This window comes from Spinacia oleracea, chromosome 1 (genome assembly GCF_020520425.1).
Source record: "Spinacia oleracea cultivar Varoflay chromosome 1, BTI_SOV_V1, whole genome shotgun sequence".
Taxonomy (NCBI): domain Eukaryota; kingdom Viridiplantae; phylum Streptophyta; class Magnoliopsida; order Caryophyllales; family Amaranthaceae; genus Spinacia; species Spinacia oleracea.
Genome location: NC_079487.1, coordinates 51746414 through 51760182, shown reverse-complemented (window position 1 = coordinate 51760182; position 13769 = coordinate 51746414). Strand labels below are relative to the sequence as shown.

The window sequence follows — 13769 nt, the reverse complement described above, 5'->3', positions numbered from 1 at the left end:
CAACACCCAAATCTGAAAATCATAATCAACAATAAAAATTATAAATTTGATTCAAGAACATCGTTTAAATTAACAAACTTTAATTAAAATAATTAGTGACTTAGGGTTTAAGAAATAACCAAGAATAAGGAGAGGAGGAGAGAGACTGCCGGAGAGCAGGGGCACGGCAGCGGCGGCGCAGGCTGGGCGGCGACGCGGGGGCTGCGCGAGCAAGGTGGTCGTGAGAGCTGGTGGTCAGTGACGTGTCTGTTGGCTCGGGCAAAAAAACAACGAGTGAGAAAGAGAGTCACGCAAAAGGAGAACGAAAGAGAAAGAAAGAAAGAGAAGGGGAGAGAGATTACCGGCAGCGTGGCGGCAGCAGCAAGGAGGTTGAAGGTTGAGGGTCCTGGTTCACGTGAAGGAGAAGGGAAGGGTTTTGGGTTTTTGCCTTTCACGTGAAATAGGAAGAGGAGGGAGTAAAGAATTTTGGGTTTTTGTTATTTGGGCTTCACCCAATTGGGCTAGAATTATGATTGAGGTTGCTTAAATCCAAAATGGTTAGGATTGTATTTCCAATTTCGAACGTGTTTTCGTAATTCAAATTATTTTCAACGTAAAATTCTAAAATTATTTTAATTTCATAAACCGTTGAAATATTTAAAACGTATAAAAATAAATATTCGTTAATTACATATTTATTTCTAAAATTCGTAAATTCCATTTAAATATAATTAACTATACGTCAAAATATAATAATAAAATGTATAAAATTATGGGGGATTACAATCTACCCCTCTTAAAAGAAGTTTTGTCCCGAAACTTGACACGAAAATTCACACATTTTTCAAAAGTTTTCAACTTAATCTTATTGGAGAAGTACTATGTGCCACTCTTGTGCACTCTTTTGCCAACTAAAAGTTACTTGTAATATTCAAGAACACATTTTCTTATGCGGATAATCTATTTACTTGCATCAACATGTATAAGTTGCTAAAAAAATAAGCATAAAATGCATAAAAATACCATAAAAATAGGTAAAACGCGCGAATTTCTATCGCATTCTACCCCCCTTAAAGAAAACGAGTTACGCCCTCGTAACTCATCTCAGGGAATGACTTTTATTCAACGAATTCTGCCCCTAGTACTATATTTTCACTAAAATCATTCCAGCAAGTAGAACTTCTTCACTTCTTTCCCATACAATGTCTCAACATGTGACATCTTACTGCTCGCATGGTAACTATTGATGCGCGAAAATTCAATCAAATCTAGATGATCTCTCAATTTCTCTTTAAAGACAATAGTACACTCTCGACATATCTCCCATGGTTTGGTTTGTGCTCTCAGGCTGACCATCGGTTGCAGGGTGGAAAGCAGTATCATTTTCAATGTTGTCCCAAGATTCAACTGGACCTTTTTCCCAAATTTCAGACTTTTATGGTCGGTAAGGATCTCTATTGTTTTCCCCTAAAGGTAATGTCTCTAAACCTCAAAGCGAACATAATAGCAGCTAGCTATAGGTCATGAGTAGGTTAATTAGGCTCATAAGGTTTCAACTAACACGACAACGAGTGCGGAAGTCAAACGTTCTTGGAATAGGTCACTCATTCACAGCTTGAATCTTAGCAGGATCTACAGGGATTCTTTCTGGTCAACTTTTCCTTTTTACCAAACCTCATTATGTCTTTCATGGATGTATAACTTTTGGGCACAACTCCTAGCTCTTTCACCAATTCATATATTTCCTTTCATCTTTTCATGATGCCAAATGATTTTTAACGATCCTGGACCACTCAAATCTTCTCTTAAATTTATTCCCTTACGTAACATAGTTCTCAATCAATTTAGTCCTTCACTTTTCCGTCGGTGTCACTTATACACATATGACCTCAAGATTTGTATACTTCATTTAATAAAACTAGATTCTTTCTAAGCGTCTCCAAATAATCCTCAAGTGTTTGTCATGCTCTTTCTCATTCCTTGAATAAATCAGGATATCATCAATAACACAATAACGAACTTAATTCTGAATTCGTAGAAAATCTCATTCATCAAATCCATAATTAATGCAGGTGCATTGGTTAACCCAAAAGACGTTACTATAAACCTTTAATGACAATGACGAATCCTAATGAGGTCTTAGGCCCTTATCAGCTATTCTCAATTGGTGGTACTTTAAACGCAAATCAGTCTTCGAGAACACACTCGCCCGATTCAATTGATCCAATATGTCATCAATCCTAGGCAAAGGATACTTGTTATTGATGGTTACATTGCTTAACTCCCTAAAATCGATACACAATCTCACACTCTCATCTTTCTTCTTAATAAACAACACCAGAGCTCCCCGTGGTGATGCATTAGGCCTAATATACCCCTCATCGAACCATTCTTGAAACTATGTCTTTAATTCACTCATTTCAGGAGTTGCCATTCTATCAAGTGCTCTGGATATAGGTGTCGGTCCGGGATTCAACTCTATTGTGAACTCAAGGGCTCTAGCTGGTGACGTACTCGCAATTTCACTCGGAAACCATCAAAGAATTCATTCACCATGGGAACATCCTCGATCTTCACTCCAACTTCTTTACTCACATCTAGCATCCTACAGAAAAATAATTCACACTCCTTATCATCAATTTCCTCGCTTGCATTGCAGAAATAACCTCAAGGTTCTTGGATTTCTCAAAACGTCTATATGAGGTCAAATTTCCAATAGGGTTCCTTATACTTAGTTTCTGAATTACACACTCTAACTTCGCCTTGAACAAACTTAGCCAATCCATCCCCAAAATTACATCTAGGTTTCCCAGATTAAACTCTATCATATCAGAAAGAAAAACGCAATCTTTTATCTTCAAAGGTGAATTCTTAAACAACTTGGTACACCTTATGGTTACACCAGTAGACATAATAACAGGTAAATCAATCATTCAAAATCTACTAACTTCAGACTCTTAATAACAGATGACAAAACGAAAGAATAAGTTGCTCCCGAATCAATTAATGTTTTAACTAGCACGGAGTTAATAGAAAAAGTACCATGAACTACGTCTGCAGAATATTCAGCTTCATTTCTAGTCATCATAAACGGTTTGCCCGGAGCCTTATTCTGGTTGTTGTTATCATTTGCGGGCTTATTATAGTTTCCTTGATTGTTTTGTGCCCCTCCAGGCTTTGTATCTTGACTTCCAGACTGGTTAAACCTCACTTGATTTCCACTTCCGTTACCATTTTGTTCCTTTTTCTGCTTGGTGAAGCACTCATACTCCCTATGCCCCCTTTTCTGACAATAGTTGCATGTCACTAATTCTCCCTTGCAGTTTTTACCAGGATGGTTGTTGCTGCACATCTTACAGTGATGCACTCTCTCAGATTGGTTCCTATTGTTGTGCCCCTGATTGTTCTTCCCTTGAAAATTTCCATTTCCACTCTCATTCCTATTCATATTCGTATTTTTCTTGAAATTCCCTTGGTTTTACCCAGCATTAAACTCTTTTCTTTTCTCCCCAGCAACATTTTTCTCGTCCCTTATGGACTGCAAACCATAAATATGAGCGGTTCTCTCATACACATTATCTAAAGATGTAAAGGTTTCTCCACCTAATCCCAGCTGGATCTCAACGGTCAACCCTTGCCCAAACCTCTGAGCCTTTATCTCTTCTGTGGCTACAACCTCAGGTGCAAACCTCGACAGCGCTATAAATTTGCTATAATATTCAGCGATGGTCATACTCCCCATCCCAAGGTTTATGAATTCCTGCGCTTTTCGTTTTGTTATAAAAGGAGGATAAAACTTTTCTCTCAATGCAACAACAAATGAGTCCCAATTAAATCCTTCAACAACACTTAGCCTAGTTCCATTATCTTTCCACCATAGATCGGCCTCATCTTTTAGGTAAAGGACAGCTTGGCTTACTTTCATATTTTCAGGACAGTTTACCGCCCAAAATAGCTTTTCAAACTCCCTAATCCAGTTTTCTAGGAAGGGTCTTCTTGCCCCTTGAAGTATGGTGGCTTAACTTTCGCTAGCCTTTCAAACATGTCCCCTGCAGAATCGGGACGCTCAGTTCTTTCCTGGGTTAGCCTTTCCGCCAAGAGGCGAATAGCAGTAGCTAGGTCATTATTGATGGCCATCGTAGAGCGCAACCTGTAAGTAATATATTCTATTTTAGGTTCGAAACTTCACTTAACATTATCCTAGCAATGTAATATCACACCAACATTTAGGATTCACATACATAAACATCATTTATGAATGATATTCGCATACCGGACATTTAACTAAGAAACAAGGAACAAATTCAATCATCACGAATAATAAGGCAGAATAAAAGAAGAAAACATTCCCTTTACGTGCCCAAAATAAACTCTTGATCGTTTGGATAATCAATGATCTAACTTTTATTCCTCAAAAGAATGTTTATAACAATCCCTAAATATTAACAACATACTTGTCCTCAAAATAAAATAAAAGTTCTATGATATAAACATAAACTATTGTTGGACGAATTGTCCAACCTTATTCCCAAACACAACTAAATAAATAAACAATCTAGAGAGAAACATCGTCATTTTTATCTTTTGACTCATCGTAGTTTTCTGAGATAAATAGATCATATTCAGTTTCATCCTCATCGTCAGCATTATAATAATAGACTCGTCTTATTTCTCTTGCGGATCTCCGCGAAACTTCAAGTTGAGGCTCGTCGTCGCTTTCTTCAGGTTCAGAATAAGTTTCAACCCTCATAAAAGCATTGTGGATATCCCTTTTTGTTTGACCTACAGCACGGTCATACTCACGAATTGACTCATCATCACTATCAAACACACCTACTCTCATTGTCTCGCACCAAGTGCGCTCTCGCTCAATTATATCGTTGTCAGATTCTTGATTCATCACATTTTCATCATCGCTCAGAACGATAGGGTCGGAGTGGCTCCCTACTCTATTTTCTTCTATGCCAGACATGGTTAGTGATCTATAACAGTTAAACATAGTCCTTATGTTAGTAATTAGTACTCTCGCTTACCGTACAATCCCATAATACATAAGGTAACTGACAATCGTAAAGCATAGGAAAGACATAAACAATTAGTAAACAGAGAAAATACAATCATGTTGACATAATACATACATAATGATTCTATTCTATATGCCCTTTTCTATATTACCCATCTCTCATAATAAATCATAATAGAGCAAACATTGAAGAATTTAAAGAATAAAACAAGAACGATTAGTAAGAAATAATTTTATTAAACGAAAAAATAAAATAAAGAATTTTTTTTTTATTTTTTTAAATATATATATATATATATTTCGAATATATTTAATTAAATTCGAAAAGAAAAGAACGTACTTAATTCAAATAATCGAAAAGTTTCAAATAAATAAGTTAATTTCGAACTTAAATATGAAATATTAATATGCTTTCAAACAAAGTTAAAATGAATTTGGTCCCCCAAAAAAAAGTACGCATTTTTGAATGATATAATAAGTAGGAGCTCAATTCTAGGAAATTCGTTTTAGAAAAATAGCTAGTTTAGGCGCCTAAATTTTTTTGAAGTAAAACCATAAGCTTCTAGATACCACTTTGTAACACCCCGACAATTCCCTTTTTCTAAAATAACCTTTTATAAATATAACTATAGAGAATTATCAAAGTATTATTGCCCGTGTAAAAACGTAACGGCTTATTCAGAATTTTGCAGCGGAAAACAGAAAACTAACTTTTAGGTTTATAAATAATCGATTACATATTAAGTCCAAAAACCAATTAACAGAAATAAGGAAATACGAATAGTACGACAAATTTCAAATCCAAGTTAACAAACCAAATCACTTAATAAAACAAATATAACTACAAGCTCTCTAATCCCGATCCCAATGATGCATCATCTTCAAACCTGTAGATGGGCAACGCTTATTGATCCTTAGAGACTGCTCACCAAAGATGGGTCATCACATGATCAATAAGGCATAGCCATGATCAACACACACAAACAAAGCACGTAATCAGCAAAGCTGAGGACTACATACTAAAACAATAATAATCCTAACATGATACTATTAAACGAAAAACCCTAATATGATACTAATGAACATGAATAAGGGCAGACAAAACATGATAATTTGACGACCATACTTGACTAGACTAGGCTAGACTTATAACAATAATATTATTTTAGTTGAAATAGACAATGGACCGAGTTGTCCATCCAGAAGTCTTCACTAAGGAAGACGAGGTACGGGCGCGACTACGTAACCTCAGTGGCCTGCGATATCGAGGAAGGTTTTAATAAAAAATAGAACACGGTGATCAATCCGGTCCCAGAAAAGGCCATGGGCTACCACCATGAACCCCAACTCCTGTTTGTCCGTCACTTTAGACGTGCACAGTCTAAAGCTATTGCTACTCAGTTTCACTTTTACATGATTTACAAATTGAGACTCTGTTATGACTCAACAATCACATAAGGCATACAATCCACATTTGTTCACAACTGTTTTTATCTTGGAATTAAGTAAGTGATCATTAAGGAATCAATCAAGACTCATTCCAATTTATCCAACCTTCCCTTTAACCATGATCAACCCTGTATATGGGTATAAAGTTTCAACTTACTAAACAAGGTCCACCGCCCTCATAAAGTAGTGAAAAGCTAAAAAGGGAACAACAATCAATCGATCCAAACCAACATATATAGAATAATCTAGCGTTCCCAACCAACATGTTTGTATCAATCATCCATACTAACATGTTACAATTCTCATAATGCAATATAAGTTCAATATGTCCGTCCAACAGTATTAAACATGCAATTTCAACATAACTAAGTTCGTCAATAATATCAACATAACCAAGTTCAACAACAATCTCAACACAACCAAGTTCACCAACAAGTTCAACATGGTTTCAACAATTAGCACACATTCCAAGCACACAGGTATGTACGTACCTTGTGTAAACAAACTCATAGGCCACTTTAATACTTTCAAAAGTCGCTTAAAGAGAATTCTCCGCCTAAAACAACCAACAAATAATCCTAATTAATTTCTAATCATTGACAACCATAATAAAGCATTCTAAATGCATCCTAAGCATATCTAGAACCTTCCCCAATATCAAAACTTAAACATTTGATTTCCTAGCATCATAATTATTGAACTAGTGATTGAAATTGGTTGAAAACTTTTTGCAAACATCGTACTTTAAATTTTCAGCAATATAAATTCATTTAAAAGCTTCACCAAGGTCAATCTACGTTCCTAGTATCTCAAAACAACAAATTCAATAATCCATACTCAACCTACCATGATTTATAATCATAAAAACCTTGAATTTCATACTTTAAACAATCAAAATTAATATTTCAAAGTAATTTGATAATCTGAAAATTAATAACTTTATTATATAATTTGCATAATCTGAAATTTATAATTTAAATCACAAAACCCATAACTTTAATTCAAGAAAACATAATTCAAATGAATAAATCATGAATAAGCCATAACGTAATTTTTAATTAACCAAAACTGAAATTAATTGGTTTATAATAACAACACCCAAATCTGAAAATCATAATCAACAATAAATATTATAAATTTGATTCAAGAACATCATTTAAATTAACAAACTTTAATTAAAATAATTAGTTACTTAGGGTTTAAGAAATAACCAAGAATAAGGAGAGGAGGAGAGAGACTTCCGGAGAGCAGGGGCACGGCAGCGGCGGCGCAGGCTGGGCGGCGACGCGGGGGCTGCGCGAGCAAGGTGATCGTGAGAGCTGGTGGTCAGCGACGTGGCTGTTGGCTCGGGCAACAAAACAACGAGTGAGAAAGAGAGTCACGCAAAAGGAGAACGAAAGAGAAAGAAAGAAGGAGAAGGGGAGAGAGATTACCGGCGGCGTGGAGGAGGAAGGACGACGGAGGTCGTCGGTGGCTGGTCCGGCGGCGTGGCGGCAGCAGCAAGGAGGTTGAAGGTTGAGGGTCCTGGTTCACGTGAAGGAGAAGGGAAGGGTTTTGGGTTTTTGCCTTTCACGTGAAATAGGAAGAGGAGGGAGTAAAGAATTTTGGGTTTTTGTTATTTGGGCTTCACCCAATTGGGCTAGAATTATGATTGAGGTTGCTTAAATCCAAAATGGTTAGGATTGTATTTCCAATTTCGAACGTGTTTTCGTAATTCAAATTATTTTCAACGTAAAATTCTAAAATTATTTTAATTTCATAAACCGTTGAAATATTTTAAACGTATAAAAATAAATATTCGTTAATTACATATTTATTTCTAAAATTCGTAAATTCTATTTAAATACTCCCTCTGTATTTTTTTAAGGGATACACTTGCCTTTTCCGGCCGTATTTATTTAAGAGATACACTTGCCATTTTTAGTAACTTATCAACCCCACCATCTAATTAAATAATCTATCTACACCCCACTCCCACCTCCCACCCCCTCAAATGACATGGTCCCCACTTATTTTACATATTAAAATATCTACTAAACCCCACTTGTTTATTACTTTATTTCATTCAATTCTTTTTCTTAATACCCGTGTCTGGCCAAGTGTATCTCTTAAATAAATACGGAGGGAGTATAATTAACTATACGTCAAAATATAATAATAAAATGTATAAAATTACGGGGGATTACAATCTACCCCTCTTAAAAGAAGTTTCGTCCCGAAACTTGACACGAAAATTCACACATTTTTCAAAAGTTTTCAACTTAATCTTATTGGAGAAGTACTCTGTGCCACTCTTGTGCACTCTTTTGCCAACTAAAAGTTACTTGTAATATTCAAGAACACATTTTCTTATGCGGATAATCTATTTACTTGCATCAACATGTATAAGTTGCTAAAAAAATAAGCATAAAATGCATAAAAATACCATAAAAATAGGTAAAACGCGCGAATTTCTATCGCATTCTACCCCCCTTAAAGAAAACGAGTTACGCCCTCGTAACTCATCTCAGGGAATGACTTTTATTCAACGAATTCTGCCCCTAGTACTATATTTTCACTAAAATCATTCCAGCAAGTAGAACTTCTTCATTTCTTTCCCATACAATGTCTCAACATGTGACATCTTACTGCTCGCATGGTAACTATTGATGCGCGAAAATTCAATCAAATCTAGACGATCTCTCAATTTCTCTTTAAAGACAATAGTACACTCTCGACATATTTCGTAAATTCTATTTAAATATAATTAACTATACGTCAAAATATAATAATAAAATGTATAAAATTACGGGGGATTACATACCTGATAAAAGATGAAAAACATCAGCCTTGGCAGCATTACCCTTGAGCAGTTGAGCCTGAAAATATCCTCATCATGTGCCACGACACTATCAACAATGACCTGGAAGTTCAACATCATCTCCACGATCATATATCTGTTGCATTTTCTGATAATTTACTATTTAGATTCCACCAGTTGAATGAGCTTGATACCCTGAAATACAAATCCCCTAAAGTTGGAGAGGTAACCACAACAATGCACTAATCAACTGGTCTGACGATCACAACTTCTAGGCTGGGGGGGGGGGGGGGGTAGACAACAAGATCAAACCTGAGCTGCTACTCGAGTTGAGTTGGCTTGAGTCTACTACTCTCCAGCTGTTGTTGCACATACGCCTACTTCCAACAAAGAAAAAAGGAGGGAAAGAAAAAGAAAGATAATACAAGAGCATGTTAAAGACCAAAAAAAAAACCATAAATTTACACTAGTAGAAAAACCCTTATTGCAGCGGGCTTTTAGACCCCTGTTGCAGCGTACATCGTATGCTGCAACTGGGGGGCCTGCAACAAGTCTGAACTTGTTGCAGCGTACAAGTTCGCTGCAAAAAGTGATTTGTTGCAGCGGGCTTTTATATGTACGCTGCAACAAGTGCCAAAAAATTGGCAAAATTTTGGACTTGTTGCAGCGTACATATAAAAGCCCGCTGCAACAGACTCAACTTTTTGCAGCGTACATTTATTTGTACGCTGCAACAAGTCTGAATTTTTGCGAAAATTTTTTCCCTTGTTGCAGCGTACAACATATATGTACGCTGCAAAAAAGCACTTTTGGCGGGAAAATTCTAATTTTGTTTAGGGATACCTAGAGTGCCTTGCACCAAATATAGAAACCTGTCAAAACAATAATAGAATAACGCAACCTGTATAACAAATATAAAAACAACAACTGGAGTTTTGTATACTATATATCCCAAAACCAAAGTGCACATATTACATTTAAATATATGTTCCAATTTCAACATAAACATACATTTTAATATAAAATTTATTCTATAACAACTAAACCAACTCGATCAAGCGCGCTAAAGCCAATAATAAATACTTGTTGGTAAAAAACTTAGCCCATTGCTCACGAACCACATCAAATTCCTCGCATAAGGCGCAATCCTCGGAGTGTAGACCTTTACAAAAACAGAAATTTAAATTAAACATTAGATTAAATACAAATTAAATATCACATTTTAACATTCAAGAAACTAATGACAATGTCCTAATAGTCTAAAATGAGTCCTTAGGTTCTTTAGTTCAAAGTTGGGAGCGAAAATGTCATTTTAGCCTAAATATGTCCTATAACGACCAAACAAGCCTTAAATGTGTATAAGTAGTTAGAATAAGTCTTAGAAACTTAAAACTAAGCATATTAAACATGTAATAAGTTTAAAATAAGTCCTTAGGTTCTTTATTTTAAAGTTGGGATCGAAAATGCCTTATTTTATCCTAAATATGACCTATAACGATAAAACAAGCATTAAATGTGCATAAATAGATTGGAATAAGTCTTAGAAACTTAAAACTAAGCATATTTATCATATAATAATTTAAAAATGAGTCCTTAGGTTCTTAAGTTCAAAGTTGGGAGCGAAAATGTCATTTTAGCCTAAATATGACCTAAAACGACACAATGAGCCTTAAATATGCATAAATGGATTGGAATGAGTCCTAGAAAGTTAAAAATAAGCATATAAAACATTTAGTAAGTTTAAAATGAATCCTTAGGTTCTTTGGTTCATAGTTGGGAGCGAAAATGGTTCAAAGAATGAATGTACAAGGTTGTATCATCAAGAAATCTAGTCAACTAAAACAACGTTGCAACAAGTGAGAAAAGGTGAAACTCAATTCTGTTAAACAAGGTACAAAGGACACTAGCACTTTGAAGTTGGAATAAGAAAAGGGTTACAATGTAGAGTCAGCGAGTTACCTCAGAAACACCCCACAAAGGAAAGACAAAAAAGAGACTTGTATTGTCATAGATACTGTAAAGTAAGATATGTTAAGTAAAAAAAGTTTACGACTGCAAGGTAATATACTATTTAAAGGTCTTACCAGATGTTTCCCATTTATCAAACCTCACAAGCCATGCATCATTGCTTATCCTTGTTGGCAAAAGGCGATCAATCCAAACCCGGTATTTTGTTCCCTGACGATCTCCATAGCATTTTTTGAGTTTGTCTATGCTGTCATAAAGAGAGAGCTCCTCGCCAGATGGATGGATAAAACCCCCTGAAGGATGCTGTAATAATGCAACAAGAATGAGATTGGATGTAAAACACAGAGAATTGGAAGGATTCACACGCATATAATAACACGACGAAAAATAATAATCCACTACGACTTTAAGACATAATTCAACCATTTGGTTTTTCCATTTAACTCTTAACGACCCTGTTCAGAACAACTGCTAAACAAACTAGTTAAGCATTGTCCCAGATCTAATACAGAAGATAGAAGTCAATAACAGATGCAACTATAACAGATAAAGTGAATATCTACAAAGTAGTCCTCGATATTTCTCCACCACCAGCCAAACACAAAGAGGAAAAAATCTTAAAATTTACGAAAAAGACTACAGATGCATATTATTCCTGAACCTACATATACATGTACCATAACTCTTTAAGCACTTATGTTGTCCAAGTTTAACAAGCAAATATCAGATAATCGGAAATAAGGTACCTGGAAAGGACAGCATTAAAACAAAAATCTTGTGATTTTAATGCAATAAGAAATCATTACACACACAGGAATATAAGTAAACTAAACCATGTCAAAATAATAGATTTTATCAGAGACAAAAGGAAAAATTCACATAAACAATACCAACTATGCTGTTTCTTCCAAGAATAATATTAATCTAGTATAATCCTGACTATGGGGAGTACCTTCCCAGAATAAACCAATAACTTAAATTATCTGATTTAGCAGGTTACATGGGCCATGTGGCAAGTTGTGATTGTCACAAATTAATATTTTTTCTCAGAAAATCTACCTTCATTTTCCCACAACCTTTCTTAACTAACGACTCCAATCGTCGCAGGTAAGAAGTAATTTCCAATTTAACGCACGACTCTACGCTATGGGATGATTTCAGACTTTAAATTTTACCAAGTGATGTTGCGAAATGGTGTTGTATCTGGTGGTCTTAGGTGGCGTTGATGCGGGCACGAGGTATGAATGATGGTGGTGTTGGAGGCAGGAGGATAGAGAGATGAGGCGGCAAGATGGAATGAGACTTGGATGTAGCTGGGGCAGGGCTGTGAAGGGCGTGGTTTGGCTGGACAAGGAGAGTGTGGTTTGGGCTGGCATGGATTCGTAGGTGGTTGCATGGGGGCAGACAAAGGAAAGGGTGGCTAGGCAAAGAAGGGGGCAGGGAGAGGGGCGAAAAGAAAAAAAGAAAGAAGAAGTTACTGGTTCAACAAGTTGATTATAAAATCGGTTTGTTTTGGGAAGACACACCCTAATGTTGAGATTATATTAGAATAATTTATAGTTGGGTTTATTATGAGAAGAACAATTTTTCCAAAACAAAATAAGATTTAGATATCTAATAATGCAAAACCTTCTTCTGCCTTGCATAATTTACAAGAAAGCTGTCCAACTTTGGACTATAATGGCACTGCTCTCCTGCTGCTTCTTTAAAATACATTTATTGAAGAAGAAGCTCTGAGACAAAACACAGCATAAAAAACAGTCCACTCTCAGTTAAAAGAAAGCTTAGCCAATACCACTCTGAAAGTCTGAAGAAAAACAAAAGCATTACCAACTTAATTTTTCATAACATGTACTCTGTAGATCTCATCATCAGCCTTCAAATTTCAGCAACAAAAACTTTATACCAACATTTCCCAAGTACAAAACTTTTTTTCCCCAGAAAGCAAGCATACCTATAAGATTAATCAACTTTAAGCTGTAGATTGAAGACAAAAGGACAGAGCATATCCATTTATCACAAGCTCTCTTTTTGCATTTTGTTGCAACAGAATATAATACTCATGCTCTAATTTGGAAAGAATGAATGTACAAGGTTGTATCATCAAGAAATCTAGTCAACTAAAACAACGTTGCAACAAGTGAGAAAAGGTGAAACTCAATTCTGTTAAACAAGGTACAAAGGACACTAGCACTTTGAAGTTGGAATAAGAAAAGGGTTACAATGTAGAGTCAGCGAGTTACCTCAGAAACACCCCACAAAGGAAAGACAAAAAAGAGACTTGTATTGTCATAGAGAATATAGTGTTGCAAGTGCAAGCAGTATAATGCTGCTTCTGCTACAGACCTACAGTATACACTCAGCAAGAAACAATAAACAATCGAAACATATGATTCACTAATGAAAAAACAGACCCATGCTTAAAGCAGCTTACAGACAGATGCTAGATACCAAGGTGACAATCACAATTCATAGGACAAGCAAAAATAAGGAAAACGGGAAGCGTAAATCTCATAACAGCTATCATAAGACAAAAGACACTATTAACAC

General features: G+C 35.7%; 1 protein-coding gene across 1 annotated transcript; it reads right to left on the bottom strand.

Annotated features, from left to right (window-relative positions):
* Positions 1-11273: 11273 nt before the first annotated feature.
* On the bottom strand, positions 11274-13521 carry LOC130468927 (probable sucrose-phosphatase 3). Its single transcript, XM_056837997.1, has 2 exons — positions 12849-13521; positions 11274-11522 (listed from the first exon to the last, which is right to left on the bottom strand). Exons 1-2 carry the CDS (start codon positions 12933-12935, stop codon positions 11319-11321), a joined length of 291 nt encoding a protein of 96 aa, XP_056693975.1. The 5' UTR covers positions 12936-13521; the 3' UTR covers positions 11274-11318.
* Between the last annotated feature and the right edge of the window lie 248 nt (positions 13522-13769).

Coding starts and splice junctions, on each gene's coding strand:
- LOC130468927 (XM_056837997.1), bottom strand. CDS start 12,935: ATGTATTTTAAAGAAGCAGCAGGAGAGCAGTGCCATTATAGTCCAAAG. Junction 11,523..12,848: donor ATTATGCAAGGCAGAAGAAG/GTTTTGCATTAT, acceptor GCATTATTACAG/CATCCTTCAGGGGGTTTTAT.